General features: G+C 43.7%; 1 protein-coding gene across 1 annotated transcript; it reads left to right on the top strand.

The window, feature by feature from the left end:
- The first annotated feature begins 6,029 nt into the window (after positions 1–6,029).
- Positions 6,030–19,733, top strand: LOC108646251. Its single transcript, XM_031898261.1, has 10 exons — positions 6,030–6,072; positions 7,397–7,831; positions 9,392–9,751; positions 13,211–13,570; positions 13,940–14,041; positions 14,746–14,773; positions 15,911–15,957; positions 16,412–16,449; positions 18,515–18,580; positions 18,674–19,733. The coding sequence occupies exons 1-10, from the start codon at positions 6,030–6,032 to the stop codon at positions 18,782–18,784; spliced, it is 1,590 nt and encodes a 529-aa protein (XP_031754121.1). The 3' UTR covers positions 18,785–19,733.
- Positions 19,734–24,493: the final 4,760 nt, after the last annotated feature.

The following is a 24,493-nucleotide window of genomic DNA, read 5'->3' as shown; positions in this document are numbered from 1 at the left end:
GTGGATTTCCGGAAGAGGACGGTGGAAAATCAAAACTATTTACATCCATAGGGATTTGTTGCTCCCGGTGATCTGAAGGAGCAAAATCCAAAATAGTGAGGGGGAGGGAAGAAGTGAAGGTGCAATCTGAACAGTGTCAGGGGCAATGGGAGGAGTAAAGGTCCCCATATATATGGGCCGATTCTAGCTGCCGATATTGGTCCCTTAGACAGATTCAGCAGCTAATCGACCCGTGTATGGGCCATACTGACGGGCCTGCCCAACCAATATCTGGCCTGAAATCGGGCAGATCTCAATCGGGCAGGTTAGAAAATCTAGTCGGATCAGGGACTGCATCGGCTCGTTGATGGGGTCTGTGACCAAAAACCCTTATACTGGCCCCATGTCTAGCCAGTGCATGATCTAGCCAAGATGGTGGCAGCCCATTGTTCTGTTTTCCCGCCGAAAGGGTTTTAAACAAAGAAGCTCCCAGAAGTCCCCTCCAGAGGAGCTGGGCAAGTCCCTCCTAGGTTAAACCCCTCCCCTAATGATGCTGCAGGGGACCCTGCCAATTGGAGCTGCTAGGGTTGGGTTAAGCAGAAGCAGGGTCAGCCTCTTAACAAATCAATCCTACGGGGTGTGGAAAAGAGGGGAGGTACCAGCAGCAGGATAGAAAAACCAGAGGTTGTGGGTGTAGAAGGAGCTTTTTGTTCGTCTGGGTGTAACCTCGCTACGGCAGGACACCCTCCCCTGTGGTTCCTTGGGATCCACCCTAGCTCCGGCAGGAAGATTCCCTCCAACTGGATTACCCTAACCCCTGCGGAAGGACTGTTTGCCCTGGAACCAAGGTAGTGCATTTTCTGTGAAACTCCCCAAAAAGGAACTTTGTTTATTCCCATTGGAACTGCCTGGGGAGGCTACCCAGGTAATTGTGGCTGTCTGGGTGGGAAACCTTTGTGTATTGGGGGTTGGGCTGGGAGACTCTGCCTTTGTTCCCTGGAGACTGTGCAGAGGGGGGGTGCCCTGAAGACCCTGAAGGAGGATTTGATGTGATTGGGACTTGTGGACCTTCCATGCGTATTGCCCTTTCCTTGTTTATCTACGTTTGGTTGTAATAAACCTCTGTGAAACAACCCCTATGGCACGTGTGGTATTTCCCTGATTTCCCTGATTGTGCTAGCGGCTCATACGTTATACGTTGTGTAACACCTATTTCAGCTCAATAGCTGCTTTCCCGGACTAGTACCAGTAGAACATGGGTTACACAGTACTCTCTCACCCAGAATGGGCCTTCGCTAAGTGGAAGAGGAAGGTGAGGGTGTTGTGCAACTACACCTCTCTTGCTGCTATGCAGAAAAATGAAACCAGAGGGCGCCAGAGGTTCTTGCAAATAACAAAATGATAAGTGTTTATTGAACATCCACAGGGTTTACTTACAATACAGCTTCAGAGGCCATTGATACATGCAACACATACCGAGTGTATATTCAGACTCACACTCTCCTGCGGGCAGACTGGCAGGAATCTCCCTTCACCTCTGCGACACACCCTGTAGTGGATCCCTCAGGGAATTCTCTATCCTGATTCCCTATTCACTTGGATCCCTACACTACAGGCAATGTGGCCTGGGAGAGCTATCTCCAGAAAAACTGCAAATCCTATGCAGGAGCTCATGCTGCTCATTCTATCTCAGCCCTAACTGCCTTACACTCCTAGAGTGGTACTATAAAGGGAGCTACACCTGCCACTATCTAATGCCTCATTCACGGGGCCCTGTTCCCCGACTTCACTGGGCCTGGGCCCATGCCCTGGGCTCTCAGCACACACCCACCCTGTCCCTAAGGTGGAAGCAAACAACAGGAAGGTGCCACTCCTCTCCCAACACTATACCAAATTGCGACAGGAAGTGGTCACCATACCTTCTAACCAATAGCACACACATGTTAATGGACTCACTTAGATACATTCCCCTCTGCCCAGCAACTAAGGGAACTGAACCTGTAGGGATTTAAAGCCATAGGGACCATTTAACCCTATGGGTCCCTACAGTTGTGTGACAGGGTCCCCAGACTGACTTTTCCTATACCCGTCGTTATAATTCGATCATTTGGCCCCAGGACCAAACTATCGCTTGGCGACATCGTGTATATGGGGGCCTTAAACCTGTTTAGCCCTGAGAAGAAGAAAAAAGGTAATAAACTGAGCATGTTGAAGGTGCACTGGAGGGCAGAGGGTTAAAGCAATAGGGGGTAGGTGTGAGGCTTTCTCAGTGGGGTTCAGAAGCTATGAGAAGCATAAAGGTCTGAGTACCAAGTAGAAATATAAAGGATGTTTGGTATATGCAGGATGTTTACAAATAAGGTTCTCTGAATGAACTAAACATACAAGATAGTAATTGTACATTTAGGCTGTAGGAACTTTCTTTGTGCACTTTACATAGAGATCCATAGCGGCTGGGGGTGTAACGTCCCACATGGAGCATGTTCATTGCTGTTCCAACTGCTGTCTGACTCTTACAGTATACTCCCACTTGCTATACTGACTGTATCTAACTCTTACAGTATACTCCCACTTGCTATACTGACTGTATCTAACTCTTACAGTATACTCCCACTTGCTATACTGACTGTATCTAACTCTTACAGTATACTCCCACTTGCTGTACTGACTGTATCTAACTCTTACAGTATACTCCCACTTGCTGTACTGACTGTATCTAACTCTTACAGTATACTCCCACTTGCTGTACTGACTGTATCTAACTCTTACAGTATACTCCCACTTGCTATACTGACTGTATCTAACTCTTACAGTATACTCCCACTTGCTGTACTGACTGTATCTAACTCTTACAGTATACTCCCACTTGCTGTACTGACTGTATCTAACTCTTACAGTATACTCCCACTTGCTGTACTGACTGTATCTAACTCTTACAGTATACTCCCACTTGCTGTACTGACTGTATCTAACTCTTACAGTATACTCCCACTTGCTATACTGACTGTATCTAACTCTTACAGTATACTCCCCCACTTGCTATACTGACTGTATCTAACTCTTACAGTATACTCCCACTTGCTATACTGACTGTATCTGACTCTTACAGTATACTCCCACTTGCTGTACTGACTGTATCTAACTCTTACAGTATACTCCCACTTGCTATACTGACTGTATCTAACTCTTACAGTATACTCCCACTTGCTGTACTGACTGTATCTAACTCTTACAGTATACTCCCACTTGCTGTACTGACTGTATCTAACTCTTACAGTATACTCCCACTTGCTATACTGACTGTATCTAACTCTTACAGTATACTCCCACTTGCTGTACTGACTGTATCTAACTCTTACAGTATACTCCCACTTGCTATACTGACTGTATCTAACTCTTACAGTATACTCCCACTTGCTATACTCTAAGTTGCTATACTGCTGAGCTGTAACCCCCCCAGCCACGCTGCTCCCCAGAATGATCCCAAGGAAATAGTTCAAGAGAATAACATGGTTCTAGGAGGAGGGACCAATAGGTTGGACATTAAATACACACAAATTCACACCTTGTGCCTGTTATCAGATCACACAGAGCCAGGAAATGTGATTAGATGGGGGGATGATAATGAATGTCGCTAATGAAAGCCAAGCAGTAAATATAGATATAGGAAACTTACATTTAAAGCAGCAGCAGTGTATAAAGGTGCAAAATCAAGAAAGCGGATGGCAGGATACATATACTTATTGTACAGCGCTGCGGAATATGTTGGCGCTTTATAAATAAATGTTAATAATAAAAATAATAATTTAAATGTACAGCAGTGTATCAGGGTATAAAATCAAAAAAGCGGATGGCAGGAAACATACTTGGTAAGAGAAAGCAAAGCCAGGGTTAGGAGTCTGTGGCTGGAGGTGCAGTTTCCTGATGGTAAAGCCAGATAAAGTCGATATTAATAGTTGCTAGTTAACTCTGCTTAACTCTTACTGTATACTTAAACTTGCTATACTGCCGAGCTGCTCCCCCATATAATGGAAAGTTGCTTTGAATTACATATTTCCCATTGTGAGTAGAGTTCCCCCTTATGGAGTTCCACTGAATCCTCTCATGATTAGTCAGTTATTGGCTATTATGTTAGACACCCGCCCACTCCAGCCTTAAGGCTGATGCCAGACGAGGCGTAGGGGGGTTATTTTTGGCAAGTGGAAAAGTGATTGCTGAAAATACCGCCCTACGCCTCCTACATGTGCCTGCCGCTGCAAGTTAACCCTCAGTCAGAAGAGAGAAGCAGTGGGGCAAGTCACAGGGGCAATTGTAAGGGAACTTGCTTTCATTAAATCCAGAGAGACTGAGCGAAAGGCAGAGAATGTTGCACTCTGGGTAAATGTACATTTTCATTTGTGATTCTTCTTTGCTTCTGAATTTCATTGAGTAATAATGTGATGCATTTTTGTTTGCATTTCTGTTTCTGAAATGTTTATATTTTACTTGTAATGTTTTTACTTTCAATAAAATCCCTACCTGTGCCTGCACCCGAATGAATGGAATACCCTCGGGTGCAGGCAGATGAAGCCAAAATATGCATAAAAACTTTCATATTCTCACATTTTTATGTGTATTTCCACTATATGTGCCTGCACCCGAGCGTAATCTATTCATTTGGGTACAGGCACATGTAGGAGGTGTAGGGCAGAATTTTTGGCAATCGTTTTTTCCACTTGCCGATAATATCCCCCCTACGCATAATCTGGCATTAGCCTTATAGATGACATTTGTGACTAACTATATTGAAAACATTTTTATTTTACCCACTTTGTCTATTTACCCAGTTTCATTTGTACCTGAACGTTTCCTTTAGGGTGTCTAAAGGGCTCACTGAAAAGCAGGAATGAGATACAAATTATACCTAATTTCTACTGAGAGAGTTTTGTATTGTCCTATAGAAACCAAGGGCTTCTGTATACAAACTATTAGCCAATAGCTGGCTAACCATGAGTGGACTCACTGGAACTCTATAAAGGGGAACTCTGCCCACAGATGTTTTGCACAATGACAAAAAATGTAATTCAAAGCAACTTTTCATTATACACTCTTTAGCATTTTAGCTTTAGAGTTGTCAAATCTATTGAAAGCCGTTTCTGTTCACATTCTCAGCACTTCTGACTCCTGAAGCAGTACTAACAGTCACATGATTAAAGCTAACAGACCTGGGGGAGATCTGACTCCTGTCAGACTCCTTGTCTTATCTTATCTTAGTCAGAGAGAAAGAAACAGAAAGATAAGAAAACACTGCTTTCATAGCAGTAATGTACATTAGAACATTGCTTAGAATAACAACGAATTATGAATTAATACAAAAATTATGAGCAAACTTAGGGGGCTGTTCCTGCTGAATTGTGCTTAGTACAGGGGAATCCCTATGTGCCATAGTTTTATGGTATCTCTCTGTACAGGCTATGAGCAAACTTAGGGGGCTGTTCCTGCTGAATTGTGCTTAGTACAGGGGAATCCCTATGTGCCATAGTTTTATGGTATCTCTCTGTACAGGCTATGAGCAAACTTAGGGGGCTGTTCCAGCTGAATTGTGCTTAGTACAGGGGAATCCCTATGTGCCATAGTTTTATGGTATCTCTCTGTACAGGCTATGAGCAAACTTAGGGGGCTGTTCCTGCTGAATTGTGCTTAGTACAGGGGAATCCCTATGTGCCATAGTTTTATGGTATCTCTCTGTACAGGCTATGAGCAAACTTAGGGGGCTGTTCCTGCTGAATTGTGTTTAGTACAGGGGAATCCCTATGATGCTATAATTATACTATCTCTTTGCAATGCCTATGGGCTTCCTATTACAGGAGAATAAGTATTCTCATCATGGTTTAATAGTATGGCAGGATATGAACAAACCATATTTGCGGTTATTGTTCTTTTCATTATTTAATTTCCTTATTTGTCCTTACTGAGAATTGAAAAAAGGAAGTTTAAAAATAAGTGTTGAAAACAATCAAGTTCCTGATTAGTTGTACCAAAGTCTCAAAGGGTTAGACAAGCTCCTCAGCATGTCTGGTCTTCTCCTTCTCTGCTCTGTGCTGTCTCTTTGGGGTAAGTACATCCATTCCCTCCCTCATGTTATCTCTTTGGGGTAAGTACACCCATTCCCTCCCTCGTGTTATCTCTTTGGGGTAAGTGCATCCATTCCCTCCCTCATGGCAGTGTCCCTTTAACTTTTAGGGGCAGATTTATCAAAATGTGAGTTTAGGGCTTAATATATAAACCCCCCACCCTCTATTCATTCCTATGGGTTATTTAGAAGCAAATGGTGAACTCTATATTTCACCCATTAATAAATATACCCCATAGGAATTAAAAGTACTTAGTAAGTAGCGATGAGCAAATTTTTTCGCCAGGCATGGATTCGCAACGAATTTCCGCATTTCACCACTGGTGAATTGTTTCACAAAACTTCCATGAAAATTCGCTGCAGAAAATTGGGCACGGTTGCATCAAAATTAGTCGCAGTCGCATCAAAAAAGCCCGGGGGAGACAAAAAATACATGCGGGCGGAAAAAAAAAATCATATGACAAATGCGTTTCGCAAATTTTTCGCTGTTTCGCAAAAAGGGACAGATTTGCTCATCACTATTAGTAAGTTATAAAATGCCCTATAGTAACTATATCATTATTTATAGTTTTGAATTATTTGCTTTACTCTCTTCCACTCATTCTATCTTTCATATGGGGGTCACTGACCCCAGCAGCCAAAAATGATTGCTCTTTAAAGGCTACAATTCTATGACGGTTACTTTTAATACTTATATTCTAATAGAGAGCCTCTACTCTTCTTATCCCTATCGCTTGTTTAAACCACTGCTTGGTTGTTAGGGTATATAAGATGATAGCAACCAGATAGAAATGTCTAAATCATACTAAAAGTTAATTTAAAGATGAACTATTTCTTTAACTTGCAGAGAGTGTTTCAGTGACTCTTCCCAGTCATGTCCGTATGACCCCAGCCCAGTATGCATTTTACCATTTATCCATTTATATTATTCAGCAATAGTCCTTGTTTAAAAGGGAACTCCACACCAACATTTTTATATATTTCTAAGCAACTTGCCAAGTACAGATTGTTACACAATGTCGGTTTATCCCTTTCTGCTCTTGGCTTCTGACTCTTGTAGCAGTAAAGCAGAAGTCAATTCTCCATAAAGTCTGTGAATGAGCTGGCTTCTGCCTTATTGTCTCAGGAGGCAGATATTGTATCAGCCATGCAGAGAATATACAATAAACAGACAAATGCTGCTTTCAGAAGTAATTATATTAATATGTGTGTGATGTATATTGGGAAGTTGCCTACAAATACTTTTCATTATGCAAAAAATGTTTTAGAGGTGAGTTCCCCTTTAAATGCCATATCTTACATAAGCCTCAGTCATAATAAACTACTTAACGTCCAAGTCATTTTCTATTGAAGGTGCCGTATGTGGGGCCCCAGGACAATTCTGCGCAGACCAACCTTCAGGCTTGGAAGCATTTGCTGGAGACTCAGTGACCTTCCCATGCAGTTTTGTGTTCCCCAGAAATGTCACAGGAATTACTAATGTGACCATTATCTTTCAAGCTGGTGAAGGGAATTATTGTGGGGCTCGTATATATAACAGCGGGTACGGCAACACAACTCAGGGATACCAGGGAAGGGTCTCACTGGTGGGAGATCCATGGACTCGGAATGGGACCATCACCCTGACCAATGTAAGAGCAAGGGATATAAAGTCCTACTGCTGCCGTGTCCAACTTCTAATTACAAACAAGGGGACTGAGCAGTGGCAGAATGGAAGAGGCACTTGGCTAACTGTCAGGGGTAAGTACTCTAACATATCCCTATAGCACTCACAAATGATAGTGTAGGAATCATTGTTCTTCATTTCTATAACTCCATTTCACAATGAAACAAAATGATATTGGTTAGTTTGAATACCTTGCCATAGAGGACAACAACGTCTGACACTGGGTCTGCTTGGGGACCTCCTAAAATGTGACTGTCCAGTTAGAGACCACAAGGCCAGATGTTGTGCTCCAACAGTGTTTATATGGCCCCTGCCCATAGGCTTCCGTATGCTTCTTTGTATGACGTTGCTATATTTGGAAATATACAGATATACTATATATTAATTATTTGGAAATATACGCTAGATAGATAGCCGGGCCTCCCCTCTCTCTGTATATACAGGGGATAGATAGCCGGGCCTCCCCTCTCTCTGTATATACAGGGGATAGATAGCCGGGCCTCCCCTCTCTCTGTATATACAGGGGATAGATAGCCGGGCCTCCCCTCTCTCTGTATATACAGGGGATAGATAGCCGGGCCCCCCCTCTCTCTGTATATACAGGGGATAGATAGCCGGGCCCCCCCCCTCTCTGTATATACAGGGGATAGATAGCCGGGCCTCCCCTCTCTCTGTATATACAGGGGATAGATAGCCGGGCCTTCCCTCTCTCTGTATATACAGGGGATAGATAGCCGGGCCTCCCCTCTCTCTGTATATACAGGGGATAGATAGCCGGGCCTCCCCTCTCTCTGTATATACAGGGGATAGATAGCCGGGCCTCCCCTCTCTCTGTATATACAGGGGATAGATAGCCGGGCCTCCCCTCTCTCTGTATATACAGGGGATAGATAGCCGGGCCTTCCCTCTCTCTGTATATACAGGGGATAGATAGCCGGGCCTCCCCTCTCTCTGTATATACAGGGGATAGCCGGGCCTCCCCTCTCTCTGTATATACAGGGGATAGCCGGGCCTCCCCTCTCTCTGTATATACAGGGGATAGATAGCCGGGCCTCCCCTCTCTCTGTATATACGGGGGATAGATAGCCGGGCCCCCCTCTCTCTGTATATACAGGGGATAGATAGCCGGGCCTCCCCTCTCTCTGTATATACAGGGGATAGATAGCCGGGCCTTCCCTCTCTCTGTATATACAGGGGATAGATAGCCGGGCCTCCCCTCTCTCTGTATATACTGGGGATTAGTAGCTTAGCTGTTACATGAGTACAGGTATGGGACCAGAATGCTTGGGACCTGGGGTTTTCTGGACAAGGGGTCTTTCTGTAATTTGGATCTGCAACCTTAACTCTGCTAAGAAAAAAAAATGATGTAAACTGTAATTAAACCAAATAGGGCTGTTCTGCCCCCAATAAGGGGTAATTATATTGGGATCAAGTACAGGTACTGTTTTATTATTACAGAGAAAAGGGAATAATTTTTAAAAATTGGAATTATAGACTTATAATGGAGTCTATGGGAAATGGCATTTCTGTAAATCAGAACTTTCTGGATAATGGTTTCTTGGTAAGGGGTCCGATACATGTACAAGGTATATTATAACTAAGTTCTGTCTCTGTTACAATATTCTGTTCTGTAGGAGAGAATGACATAACTATGCATCAGCCTCCGTTCATTCCTGCTCTGGTTGGTGACACGGTGACAATTCCCTGTCATTTCTCCATCAGCGCCAAGAAGAAAATCCAGAACATGTCTCTATCCAGTGTTCAGTGGCGCTTTAGTACTCAGTACCCAGGCTGTGACACAGATATATATAACAGTGCCATGGGGGCAGTAGGAAGTGAGCGGATGTCTCTGGCTGGGGAAGACGGCGCAGCCATACAAATCAAACACGTGGGGCTCAGTGACAGCGGCTGGTACTGCTGTGGGGCACAAGTGACTGGAGATGGACAAGTTTATAGAACTGAGAGGATGAGAGGAACAAAACTGATCATTACAGGTAACTGTCACTGGAGTCTAACTTAACTAAGGGTGAAATGTGCATGGTTTTTATAGGAGCCGTTTGGTTCAAAACAACCTGTCTGGGGTTTCAGAGATCTGAATTCAGACAAACCACTGCTTAACGGACTGAATATTCCCAGCCCTTCGAATGTCATTGCCCCTCCCCAAAGGCATCGGCCACACCCCTGACATTATCAGCTTCACCCCCAATGTCACTCAACCTGCCTGGGGGTTGCTTGTGCAAGGAGCTGAAGGGGCCCATGGCCGTTATCACTGTTACATTCAGACACCCCTATAAATACGCAGGCAATATTGTACTGGGTGAGGAATATTGTTTATGACTAAGCATTGTTGTAGCACGAAATACACATCCATCATCCACACCAATCATTGTGTGTATGTGTCACATAGTATAAGTGTATCTGTGAGGTAAAACCCACCCAGATATGGGGAACCCCTCATATAAACTACTTGTTACAGGCCCCTCCTACTTACCCATCATTCTGTGTGTATATGTCACTAAACTACTTGTTATATATCTAGGGTTGCCAGGTTGGCAGTTTTCCCACCAAATTGGGCTACTAATTTAAAGCCCTGACTGGTCTCCAAAGTACAAACCCGCAAAGGTACAGTTTTTGGCTATTTTTTAGAGCCTTGGCGGGTTTGTAGTTTGTTGGAAACTAGTCAAAGTTTTTTCCCCTTAGTGTGGCTGTTCCACTGCATGCTGGGTAATGTAGTTTGTATCTAACAATTAGCCTACAGCTAGGATTAATATAAAACTACAATACCCAGCATGCAATTGGGCAGTATAGACAGAGGCTCCATTTTGTATTCCTTTGTTCTACCCCCTGCTCTATAGGGTATGTGATTGTACTGTTACTTTCTACTGGGATGTGGGGCAGTTCTACCCCCTGCTCTATAGGGTATGTGATTGTACTGTTACTTTCTACTGGGATGTGGGGCAGTTCTACCCCCTGCTCTATAGGGTATGTGATTGTACTGTTACTTTCTACTGGGATGTGGGGCAGTTCTACCCCCTGCTCTATAGGGTATGTGATTGTACTCTTACTTTCTACTGGGATGTGGGGCAGTTCTACTCCCTGCTCTATAGGGTATGTGATTGTACTGTTACTTTCTACTGGGATGTGGGGCAGTTCTACCCCCTGCTCTATAGGGTATGTGATTGTACTGTTACTTTCTACTGGGATGTGGGGCAGTTCTACCCCCTGCTCCCTGCTCTATAGGGTATGTGATTGTACTGTTACTTTCTACTGGGATGTGGGGCAGTTCTACCCCCTGCTCTATAGGGTATGTGATTGTACTGTTACTTTCTACTGGGATGTGGGGCAGTTCTACCCCCTGCTCCCTGCTCTATAGGGTATGTGATTGTACTGTTACTTTCTACTGGGATGTGGGGCAGTTCTACCCCCTGCTCTATAGGGTATGTGATTGTACTCTTACTTTCTACTGGGATGTGGGGCAGTTCTACTCCCTGCTCTATAGGGTATGTGATTGTACTGTTACTTTCTACTGGGATGTGGGGCAGTTCTACCCCCTGCTCTATAGGGTATGTGATTGTACTGTTACTTTCTACTGGGATGTGGGGCAGTTCTACCCCCTGCTCCCTGCTCTATAGGGTATGTGATTGTACCGTTACTTTCTACTGGGATGTGGGGCAGTTCTACCCCCTGCTCCCTGCTCTATAGGGTATGTGATTGTACCGTTACTTTCTACTGGGATGTGGGGCAGTTCTACCCCCTGCTCCCTGCTCTATAGGGTATGTGATTGTACTGTTACTTTCTACTGGGATGTGGGGCAGTTCTACCCCCTGCTCTATAGGGTATGTGATTGTACTGTTACTTTCTACTGGGATGTGGGGGCTTGGTCCTTTGGCTATAACTCTGAGGATATCTTGGGGCTGTTGAGAGTTATAGTTCAACGCACCCATATGTATATCATGTTTGGGGTTAATGCAACATTCGGAATCTATTTCTGTAGTGACTTCCCAGCGGGACTGGGCACAGAGGGAATTATCAGCCATCCCAGTAACTGGAGAGGGGGCACAGGGCTTGGGTAGTGATTATACACTTTAAAAAGGCAAGTTTTCCCATATACGCTTTTGTTTTTTAGAATTTTTTTTCATTGCGCATATTGGGCTACTTTCAAAGTGGCTTTTGGCTAGTTTTGGGCTGGTTTTAGAACTGACTTTGGCTAGTTTGCAAAAATACATCTGGCAACCCTGTATATGCCCCTCCTTCTTACCCATCATTCTGTGTGTATGTGTCACATGGTATAAGTGTATCTGTGGGGTGAAACCCACCTAGATATGGGGAACCCCTCATATAAACTACTTGTTACAGGCCCCTCCCACTTACCCATCATTCTGTGTGTATGTGTCACATGGTATAAGTGTATCTGTGAGGTGAAACCCACCTAGATATGGGGAACCCCTCATATAAACTACTTGTTACAGGCCCCTCCCACTTACCCATCATTCTGTGTGTATGTGTCACATGGTATAAGTGTATCTGTGAGGTGAAACCCACCTAGATATGGGGAACCTCTCATATAAACTACTTGTTACAGGCCCCTCCCACTTACCCATCATTCTGTGTGTATGTGTCACATGGTATAAGTGTATCTGTGAGGTGAAACCCACCTAGATATGGGGAACCCCTCATATAAACTACTTGTTACAGGCCCCTCCCACTTACCCATCATTCTGTGTGTGTGTGTGTCACATGGTATAAGTGTATCTGTGAGGTGAAACCCACCTAGATATGGGGAACCCCTCATATAAACTACTTGTTACAGGCCCCTCCCACTTACCCATCATTCTGTGTGTGTGTGTCACATGGTATAAGTGTATCTGTGAGGTGAAACCCACCTAGATATGGGGAACCCCTCATATAAACTACTTGTTACAGGCCCCTCCCACTTACCCATCATTCTGTGTGTGTGTGTCACATGGTATAAGTGTATCTGTGAGGTGAAACCCACCTAGATATGGGGAACCCCTCATATAAACTACTTGTTACAGGCCCCTCCCACTTACCCATCATTCTGTGTGTGTGTGTGTCACATGGTATAAGTGTATCTGTGAGGTGAAACCCACCTAGATATGGGGAACCCCTCATATAAACTACTTGTTACAGGCCCCTCCCACTTACCCATCATTCTGTGTGTATGTGTCACATGGTATAAATGTCTAAACTTTGTTACTATATGTGTTTGTTTGATCATCATTTCAGGAAAGGGCTGCTGTGTTCCGCAATTAGCAGTTTTATGACTCATTGAGAGAACGGACAGCAATCAAATACATTCTGCCTACTTTTCATTTTAAACAACTCTTTCATATTTTTGGTTTAAGGGCATTTGACAAATTATGTTACTTATTATGGTGTCTGAATGCCCCCCCTGCCCCTTCCATCTACTCACATTATTTCCCTTGTTTTAGGCAAAACCAATAAAACGAAGATCGAGCAGCCAAAGGAGGTCACATTCCCAGACTCCCCTACTATCAGCTGTAACTATACATTACCGGAGAATGAAGATCCCTTGTGGGTCGGGATCTACTGGATGTTTGGGGACCCACGTGAGGGCTTTGCCTACCACCCTGACCCAGAATTAATACACCCCCGGTACCGGGGCAAAACCAGACTGGTGGGTCAGTCAGACCTGTATCTGGAAGAGGTGAATGGAATGGATAACTCCTCCTTCTACTGCCGCGTGGCAATGCGCCTGTGTAACTCTACTTTGTTAAACACTGTAGAAACTTTACTGGGGGAAGGAACAGGGACACTTCTAAGGCTGAATGGTAGGTAGAGAACATGGCTTCTACAAATGTTATATTTTAGGTAAGCTGTTTGCTGGTGGGTGCTTATGTGTCTGTACATCATAGTCAAACAGCAAAAAGTGCATATGCACTGCCCCTCCCTTAGGCCCGGGTAATCAGCTCACAGTCCTACCCCTCTGCACTTCCCAGGTTTAGCAGTGAAATAGCCATGGCTAATAAGCCATTGAATGGGTTGCTATACCTTTAGGGCTGCTAGAATGAGCACCAATACAGTAGCCCCATGGCACAATACTTATAAAATGTGGCCCATGACTTGCCTTTGCACAGAGCTATATACATAACTTTATACATACAGTTATTTCTATTAAACCCATGTTTTTTAAATTGCAGCTGATCAAAGTGACCAGACCAAGATCATAGCGGCCTCGGTTGGATCAGTAATTGTTCTTATTCTCCTAATATTGATTATACTTTTTCTCATTAAACGAAAAGGTTGGTGGTTTCAGCATTTGTCCCATCTGGCTATTTGTCCCTATGTGGCTATTTGTCCCTATGTGGCTATTTCATATGCAATTTTATACAGTGAGTCAAAATAAACACAATGGCACCTACATATTGTAGAAAACTGGATGCATGGGGTGGCCAAATGGTTTCAGAGTGGGGACTGGGTCATTTTCAGCAGAGAAGGCACAGCAAAATCAATAGCACATAGTGCAACTATAGGGAGGTACATTTATAAATTAATAAATCAGCTTAGGTGCCATAATTGCTTTTTGAGTGTCACCTCCTCTCTCCAAGAGAGATTCTTCTCTGTGGTAGCTTCACTTTTGGTTAGGGATGCACCAGATCCAGGATTTGGTTCTGTATTTGGCCCTTCTCAGCAGGGTTCAGATTCGGCCAAATCTACGGTCCTAGCCGAACGGAATCCAAATCCTAATTAGCATAAATTAGCATATGCTAATTAGGATTTGGAAGGGTTAAATGTTAGGGGGGAAATGTTTTCCCCCCCTTCCGGATCCTAATTAGCCGAACCCAAAATACCGGGTTCGGTGCATCCCTAATTTTGGTACTCGATGCTCTTGGCTTGAAATTGTTACTGAGTTCTTCCCTTAAGAGCATGATACTCATAAGGGACACGCCCTAGTAACAGTCATATAATATCAGTTTCATTAATGACTTATATTTTTTTCTTCCAGGGACAAGGAAACAGTTGCAGCAATCTGAGTAAGTCAGATACCCCTCTGTATTAACCTACACTGGCTGAAAACTTGACATATATTAGGGGTCATTTGCTGCTTTAAGGCTTGGTGACTAGTCCAAAAAAGGACCCAATCCACCATCTTTGTGCATTTTTCATTCTGCCCTACATGGTAGATAAATTGCTGCATGTCTTTGCACTTCAGCACTGAGTGTACAGACCTGTATTCCCCCTATGAATAGAAAGCAGGCTGTGTCCCCAACAGTACTGTAATCACGAGGGGTGGGCAGGAGGTAGCATGTAAGATATATTAAAGCAATACTGCCATGGGAAAACCTGTTTGTTACAAAAACCCATCAGTTAATAGAGCTTCTCCAGCAGAATCCTGCATTGTTATCTGTTTTCCCATGGGGCTAGCCATATTCTTCATTTCCCAGGGTGCCACAGCCATGTGACCTGTGCTCTGATAAACTTCACTCACACTTTACTGCTGCGCTGCAAGTTGGAGTGATATCCCCCCCCTCACCCCCAGCAGCCGATCAGCAGAACAATGGGAAGGGAGCAAGATAGCAGCTCCCAGTAGGTATCAGAATAGCACTCAATAGTAAGAAATCCAAGTCCGGCTTGGGACTCCTCCAGTTACATGGGAGTAGGAGAAACAATAGGTTAGCTGAAAGCAGGTTTAATGTGTAGCGCTGGCTCCTTCTGAAAGCTCAGACTCAGGCACACTTTACTGCTGCGTTGCAAGTTGGAGTGATATCCCCCCCTCACCCCCAGCAGCCGATCAGCAGAACAATGGGAAGGGAGCAAGATGCCATACAGGGTTGTTTCTCCACCTGCTGAAAAATGTAGCCCCTATAGTGGCCCCAGTCTGCTACTTTGCCTGCACCCAGCAGCATTGTGGCTGGGTTGCCTGTTGAATTGGTTTGGTGCAGATTTTCTCTTTATATAAAAATATGAGTTTAGGGTGGTCATTCCCCTTTGTCTGATAAACTAATATTGATTTGGCCACATGTAATTAAAGTCCAACCAGATATTTGCTTTTAAACAGCTGACCAGTAAATGCTACCTGCTGATTGGTCGCTATGGGTTACTGCTCTTGGGCAAACTTAGTGCCTTTTATTACATAACCCCCTTGAAATTCTAAACTTTATGTTGTACAGACAAAAGGATCCAGTACATGGGGGGAATGGCAAGACGGTGACAACAGGTAAGAGTAATATATTAAGATTTCTTTATTTTGCTTGATTTTCTGCTGATAAAGATATTTTTTCAATTCTTTATTTTATTTGTTTTTTTTAAAAAAAGATAAGGTTACAGAACAGAAAAAAAGGAAAATAATACAAAAAATAATTTTTGCATACCGTGAAATATATATGTATGTATTTTTTTTTTTTTTATAAAGCGCGGCTTATGTACACAATTAATACACTAATAGGGGGTTATTGCAATAAAAAATACAAACTATGATCATAAATACAAGTAAATACAAAGTACAGGATAAAAGTGCCTGCCCTGTAGAGCTTGCAATCTAATTGGGAGGGTGACTTACAGACACAAAAAGGAGGATAATAGTGCTGCAGGTTACAGTGCTATGTCACCAATTTTACACCCAGCATTCTGATTTTTTTTCTTTTTGTAATATGTAAAATTATTTATTTTAGAATATGACGATTTAGAACTGGTTGGGAGAGAGCAGAAGGTAATGTACAACTTATCTGTATATCTCCCTGGTATATGTATGTATGGGCTAGTGTGACAGTGTATATGGCCCCTGGTATATGTATGTATGTATGGGCTAGTGTGACAGTGTATATGGCCCCTGGTATATGTATATATGGGCTAGTGAGACAGTGTATATGGCCCCTGGTATATATATATATATATATATATATATATGTGTATATATATATATATGGGCTAGTGTGACAGTATAGAATATATAGTGGTATATGCCCCCTGGTATATGTATTGCGAGAGGTGAGTCATGGAGTGAAACTCCCAGAGGGGCTGGGGGGGCTGCCTGTCTGTGTGAGGAACTCCCAGAGGAGCTGGGGTGCTGCCTGTCTGTGTGAGGAACTCCCAGAGGGGCTGGGGGGCTGCCTGTCTGTGTGAGGAACTCCCAGAGGGGCTGGGGGGCTGCCTGTCTGTGTGAGGAACTCCCAGAGGGGCTGGGGGGCTGCCTGTGTGTGTGAGGAACTCCCAGAGGGGCTGGGGGGGGGCTGCCTGTCTGTGTGAGGAACTCCCAGAGGGGCTGGGGGGGCTGCCTGTCTGTGTGAGGAACTCCCAGAGGGGCTGGGGGGCTGCCTGTCTGTGTGAGGAACTCCCAGAGGGGCTGGGGGGGCTGCCTGTCTGTGTGAAGAACTCCCAGAGGGGCCGGGGGGCTGTCTGTCTGTGTGAGGAACTCCCAGAGGGGCCGGGGGGCTGTCTGTCTGTGTGAGGAACTCCCAGAGGGGCTGGGGGGCTGTCTGTCTGTGTGAGGAACTCCCAGAGGGGCTGGGGGGCTGTCTGTCTGTGTGAGGAACTCCCAGAGGGGCTGGGGGTGCTGCCTGTCTGTGTGAGGAACTCCCAGAGGGGCTGGGGGGCTGCCTGTCTGTGTGAGGAACTCCCAGAGGGGCTGGGGGGCTGCCTGTCTGTGTGAGGAACTCCCAGAGGGGCTGGGGGGCTGCCTGCCTGTGTGAGGAACTCCCAGAGGGGCTGGGGGTGCTGCCTGTCTGTGTGAGGAACTCCCAGAAGGGCTGGGGGTGCTGCCTGCCTGTGTGAGGAACTCCCAGAGGGGCTGGGGGGCTGCCTGTCTGTGTGAGGAACTCCCAGAGGGGCTGGGGGCTGCCTGTGTGTGTGAGGAACTCCCAGAGGGGCTGGGGGGCTGCCTGTCTGTGTGAGGAACTCCCAGAGGGGCTGGGGGGCTGCCTGTCTGTGTGAGGAACTCCCAGAGGGGCTGGGGGGCTGCCTGTCTGTGTGAGGAACTCCCAGAGGGGCTGGGGGGCTGCCTGTCTGTGTGAGGAACTCCCAGAGGGGCTGGGGGGCTGCCTGTCTGTGTGAGGAACTCCCAGAGGGGCTGGGGGGCTGTCTGTCTGTGTGAGGAACAGACGTCAAAAGCTGTATAACAAAAGTCCTTTTCAAATGAAACATAAACCCCAAATCATTTTTTTATTAACACATCCAGACCCATTATAAAGGCATTTAAAAATCCCAGCTGTCTTAGCCTTACACGTAGAGGTGGGGCCAACAATCACTTTCACTTTCCATTCAGCACTCACTTCCCCCCCTCTCTCCTCACACTCTAATTGTGTAGGCAGTGCAAGGGTATCAGGTCCCCCATTCTGGCACATACACAAGATTTTGGAGTGATACAAAGCTTTGCCTTAATAACAGTGCCCACAAAATGGCGCCTGCCTGCTGTGAAGTTGTGTAATTCCAAGACTGATGGGAACAAGATTTATATTATTTTTATAGTACAAATAAAGTTGACCTGGACAGCTGCCTTGAATGTGAAAAACCCAACAGCTACCTCATTGCTGCGGTCTGAGAAGTCAGTCCTTTAGTTGCCAAAATGCATTTAACTAAGGAGAAACCAGGAGCGATGTAGGGCTGAATCTGTAGCCAACTTTGATTTGGAGAATCCAGAAGCTGTAAGTCACAGGGGTCCCGTGTTAAGTCCCAACGTGTGATTGTGTGTGGTTTCAGCCTCGGGGTAAAAGAAATGCTGTTCTGTGATTCAAAATAATCTGTACACTGGGCCTATTGGCCTTCTCTTCCCCTGGCAGACTGATATAAATTACTATGAAAGTGTTGGCGAGACGCCCAGGGCTTCCTCTGATCCATCAAACAGCGTGAGTATAATCACATACCTCAAGTACCAACTGTAAATATTCTGCCTGTTTGGGTCGCCGTGTAATCCTTATTCTATTTTTCTGTTTTTGAAGGGGGGACACTTGCTTTATTCTACCCTGGACCATTCACGTTCTTCATCAAACCACAAATGTTCTCCTGTCTCTGGGCAGGAAGTATTTTATGCAGACGTGAAAAGGTATTGAGAGTCAAACCATCCCATGAATTGCGTTGGGCCAGAAAGCTCATGGGAAGTTATTTATTCCTATTAAAATGAAGGAATTAGGTGAAAAAGAAGTGTGATGGTGGTGCTGGATTCATCTTCTGCCACAAGGTTCCAAATGAAATGTTACAGCCTCATGTCCCTCATGTACCCCCCATGTCAGTCAAGGGTCATGATGTCTGGATTATGAGTTTTGGACATGGACCAGCTTTCTATTGCTAAGCATTTATATAAATGATGCCTCAATGCTGCCCTTGCCCAGGCTAAGTGAGATGACTATAGTACACTTATAAATAATAATTCAGTTCAACCCACACTTGGGCTTTTATATTCGACTCACTTCTTCATCTCTGTTACCTGTTGATGAGTACCTACTGAAAATACTGGAAGCTACATCAGGACTTTTACCTTTATTTGAGGATATCCGTTCTTAAAAAGGCTACACTAGAACCAGCCTGTCTATCTAACTATTGCCCTGGCTCTCTCTTACCCCTAGCATCTAAACTCCTGGAAATTCTAGTCTTTTCTTGTGTTACTAACTTTCTGCTGGGCCCTATGCAGTTTGGCTTTTGTCCTCCACAACCCATTGAGACAACCTTGTGTAGAGTTGCAAATGATCTCCAGACTGATAAGGCCAAAGGACACTTATTTATTCTCATACTCTTGGACCCCTATCCTGTGCATTGGATACGGCTGACCATTCTGTTTTAAAGTAAATTCTGTATTCACTTGGTATCTGGGATCAAGCTGCATTCTGGTTCTCTTCCAACCTGTCTAACCACTCCTCTTTCCCAGTTCAGCTTAATGTGGAAGTGCCTCAGGGTTCTTTACTTGGTGCCTTGCTGTTTTCCATGAACCATCTCTCTTTAGGAGACCTTAGGGCCGATTCACTAAAGTGCGTTAAAACGAGCGCTATTTATAGCCATCCTGCTTGCGTTATTTAAGTCGCAAAGACTATCTTTGTGTGGTATTTGACGGAACGTGCACTAATCAACACATCGCGCACAAATAGTCGCCACGTGCGAAAAAAAGCACACCATATTAGCCCTACATGCCATTACTTTCGTAAAACTACTGTACTGAAAATGCCCATTTCCCTGCAAACTGGCAGCTGCATCACTCTGGGGCCAACACAGACTTGTATAAATCCCACTGCAAAGTCCTTATTGTGTTGCCAAAAGCTCATTAACTGTACTTTTCTATAATTACCGCCTGCCCCAAGTAGGGGTTATTTTTCGCTAATGCGATATTTAGCGCGTCTATGGGTTTGTGAATCATGCGTTAGTGTTATTTCTGTGCGCTAATTAACGCATGCGGTAGCGTGAAATTTAACGCACACGATATGCGACTTAACGCATTCGATAATACTATAGCGAATCACGTGTTTTTTTCGCGTCCATTTTAACGCAAAAAAACATGCGATATGTGTTATCGCACTTTAGTGAATCAACCCTCTTATATTTTCATTTGGTCTTAAATATTCCTTATATGCAGATGGCATCCAGATATATTTTTACACCCCTTCACTAAGTGCTGATATTAAGACCCAAATATCTCACTTTCTCCTAGCTACCTCCTCCTGGATAAACCAGCGGCACCTCAAACTCAGCCTAGCTAAAACAGAGCTTGTGGTCTTCCTGCTGAACCTATGCCTTCTCCTCTTTTCACCATTACTAGTGATACCATGACTATTAATCCTGTTAATTTTGCGCATTGCCTGGGGTTTATTTTTGACTAGTCACTCTCCTTCTCCAATCATATTAAAGCCACTGCTAAATCCTGCCATGTTTTTATCTGCAATATTGCCAAACTACAGCCCTTTCTTTTACAAGTAACAGCTAAAACACTTATTCCATGCCCTTATCCTTTTCTGCTTAGACTTCTGTGATGTCCTACTACCCGGGCTTCCAAACTTCCTCCTCTTTCCCCCATAATTAATCCTAAACTCTTCTGCTAGGATCCTCCTGTTTTCTTCTAAGACTGAACCTATTGAGCCCCAAGTAAAATCTTTAGAATGACTTTCAAAGTCCTTCACTCATCTGCTCCTCTCTCTACGTTTCTTCACACTGTCCGTTCCTGGCTGTCTACTCCACTCTTCTCAAAACCATTGCCTTTTTACACCATTCACATCCATTGCCATATCTCATTGTAAGCCTTTCTATCTTGCTGATCCTTACCTTAATTCCTCAGTAAGAAATACCCTTCAAGAATAAACTCAAATTCTACCTTCCAATGCATTAGAACATTATTTTGTCTGTCTAGGTGAATCATGCACTTAAGGACCAATTCCCAAACCTTGTGCACTTTTGCTCTCCTATGTGTGCCTGTTTATTATCCATCCACTTGTGGGACATGGACTTCCTTCCTACTGTGTCACATACCACATGGCAATTAATCTTCTTGTATTTATGCTTATTTATTGTATTTATAATAATACATGTCCTCCCTGTGTGTACTTTTGTACACTAATTGTAAAGTATTGTGTATCCTTGTAGCGCTTTATAAATAAAGTTATACATACATATATACATACAAGAAATACTGGAATGGATAATGTTATTGATATTGAGAACTTCCTGCTAATTAAAGTCACACATGAACAAATCAACTTCATCATTTATGGCACCAACTAACATGAAATTGTGCCGAACCAACTGCCTCTTCTCATTACTCATTACTTCACCATAGCTTCACACAATTCCAGTTTTGACCCTTTGCCACCCAATGTAGAATCTACGTCTTGTGTATAAAAGTACCTAAGTGCCACAGAATATAGATTCTACGTTGTGCTGCACTTCCGGGTTTGAGAGCAGCACAATGTAGAAAGATGTGTTTACCCATTTTTGTTTTGTCAGGATGTGTACTTTTGGAAAATATATGGTTTTCTAGGGTCTTTATACTGTTTTATGCCATTTTCAGGTACTGTATTTCATCACAAACACCAATTGTAGGAAAGCATTGCAACTCTGTAGTTTGGAGTAGAAAGACGTGGGTGCCCATTTTGAATTCACAATGTGTACTTTCCCAAAATATATAGTTTTGGGGGAGGTCAATGTATTTTTTTGTTTATACCCCACAAAAATGCAGTAAATGTGCTGAATTTTCTGTAGCCTTGGGAGCCTTAAGTAATTTGTTCCAAGAATTCCTTTGGTCTGTTTGCATACATATGAGGCAGTCTCCTCAACCTTTTTGAATTGTTCATGAATTTTCTGTAGCTAAAGAGTTCTCCGGGGCAATTTGTATGCACTAACTTCCTTTTGGGGTCTTTAAATGCCAGATACATCGGTAATCCTATGCATAATGGGCATTAAACTGTTCAGTGGACCCTTGGCTTTCGTATTTTGCATGTTTTTTCTTGGTACCCAATGTTATGTGGGAAATAAGGTGCTTGAAATTGTAAGCTTTTAATTTTTTTAGAATTTTCATAATTTTTTGTAGAAACTGCTAAATTCAGGAAAGCTTTGCTGTTTGGTACTTAGGAGTATAATGACATAGTTACCCATTTTGGATTCGGCAGAATCTGTAATTTTCAAAAATATATGGTTTCATGGGGTAAACCTAATGTTCCAGGATTTTTGGCTTTTTACCGTATTCTGCTGTAATGCTTTGAAAAGTTGGTCATTTACTGCTGAGAGTTTTTGATCCATAGAAGTCAGAAATATTCATAAAGCTATACATATCAGGTTTCGGCACGTTCGGGAGACAAAAGAATTTACAAATCAGTTGAATTTTTGTCCAAAAAAAAATGTTTCTAGTATAAATCCCTATATCATGAAAAATATCAATTTTTCTTTTTCCTTTTGTATTTCAAGCTCTATATCTTGTTCCAGAAGTGGAACCCCCTAGTAAATGCCCCTAAAATGAGAGATTACGGAATGTTTACAAAATGTCTGGCACTGAGGGGAAATTCTGCTGGCACTTAAAGGGTTTAACCTTGCCCAGGCCATGTCTATGTATGCCAGATAATATTGTAAAACTTGTACACTTATTTGAGTTGCGATTGTTACTGGAATAAAACTTTTAAATGTCTAAAAAATGTCATATTGTGGTATTATTTAGATAGTTCTGCTTCTCACATACCACTTCCTTGTCATGGCTCTTATTCTATTGTAACCCCTATTTGGCTATAAATAGACAAAACCCAGGCTAGTAAGGGTACATGTGACTCTCTTAGACATGATGGGCCTTTGCTATATGGAAGAGACCATGCAGAGCAAGGGTGTAGTCGAACTAAAACTCACTTTAGATGTGTGCAGTGCAGATTAGCAAAGATGGACACCAGAAGGTTCTTACAGTTGAACTATAGCACAAGTCAGAGACAAATTAGATTAGATTAGATTCAACTTGATTGTCATTACACATGTACACGTACATGTGATGCAGGGTTTAATCAAATATACTCACAATACAGATGGTATATGATAGCACTCTGAGGAGAACAAGAGAGGGTGCACACCAGTTTATCCCACTTCTTTTGGGAGTCTGGGCAGGGTAAATGCACCTGGGCAGCTCGGCACCCCTATGGAAGCAGTCAGGATAGATACCTCAGTCCTCAGATTGATAACCCCTAGCTTGAGAGTCCTACAGCCAACTGAGGAACAGGGTTGAGATACTGCCTGTCTCCTGTGTCTTAAACCGTGGCCCTATGCTGAGGCAACAGTGCCCCTATGGAAGGTACTTCCAGCTACTTTCCTTGGTGGAGCCAAAACTGCTCTTGCTTCCTTCCCTCTTTATCTCACTTTCCTAGAGAATGCTCTTACAAGAGCAACTATCTAACGGGTCCTCGTTTACGGGGTCCCTGTGCCCGAGTATAGGATGGTTTCTCTAGGGCAATAAGGCTTTACTGGGGCCTATTCTGATCCCAGGCTAAGTGGACCTTCACCTGAGACACAGAGGCAGCCAAAGAGGAAGCCCCACCCTCCTGCTAAGCACTATGAGTTTGCAAGAGGTGTGGTCAACCCAAGTAACCAATAAGGTATAAGATAAGGGTGAACTAGATACATGGGTCTTTGTAACAGTAACAGAATGAATGTGGATAATGCTGGGTAAATAAATTAAATTACCAGTCAATATCACTTCTCTATATCAGAATTAAAGGGGGACCTGTCATCGTAAGAATATATATATATATATATATATATATAAGAGCAATACAGGCCAGCACTCACGGGTCTTTGAGAAATAACATGTCAAAATAAAAATTAAACAAAAAATATATGGCTACATGGTTTTTTATTGATCCAGTGCTTCCAGTCAGATTCTCAGATTCTCTGATCTTCAGGTCCGCCCACTCTCCCAAACCCCTCCCCAATCGCACACACCTGCTGCTACTGCAGTTTTACCATTGGCCAGCGCAGGAAACTCCACTTTAGATATGTCCAGCAGGTGGCATGTCAACCCCAGATCTTTGCCGCCCTAGGAACAAATCTGGGTCTGATGATCTTTGCACCCAGCTTTGGCTAGAGTTTTGAAATGCAACCATTCCAGTTTTTCATGATGTTATAAAGAAAGTTGAAACACAAGAATGGACTTCTGTTGAGTCTTCATTGGTTGTAAGTGAATAAATTCAAAGGATGACTGCACAAAGGGTTACAATTTAATCCCATCTATGATTAAAGCCACACTGGCCCGTCTTGAAGAAGATGGCTTGCATACCAAAGCTGGCTACCATAGAGTTTCTAATGACGTTTAC

The sequence above is a fragment of the Xenopus tropicalis genome, chromosome 3 (genome assembly GCF_000004195.4).
Source record: "Xenopus tropicalis strain Nigerian chromosome 3, UCB_Xtro_10.0, whole genome shotgun sequence".
NCBI classification, from domain to species: domain Eukaryota; kingdom Metazoa; phylum Chordata; class Amphibia; order Anura; family Pipidae; genus Xenopus; species Xenopus tropicalis.
This window is presented reverse-complemented; position numbering and strand designations above follow the sequence as displayed.

What these genes read in the sequence shown, in the direction of transcription:
- LOC108646251 (XM_031898261.1), top strand. Translation starts at nt 6,030, where the DNA reads ATGTCTGGTCTTCTCCTTCTCTGCTCTGTGCTGTCTCTTTGGG. An exon ending in AACAAAACTGATCATTACAG is followed by an intron (nt 9,752 to 13,210) that starts GTAACTGTCACT and finishes CCCTTGTTTTAG; the next exon opens with GCAAAACCAATAAAACGAAG. An exon ending in TTTTCTCATTAAACGAAAAG is followed by an intron (nt 14,042 to 14,745) that starts GTTGGTGGTTTC and finishes TTTTTCTTCCAG; the next exon opens with GGACAAGGAAACAGTTGCAG.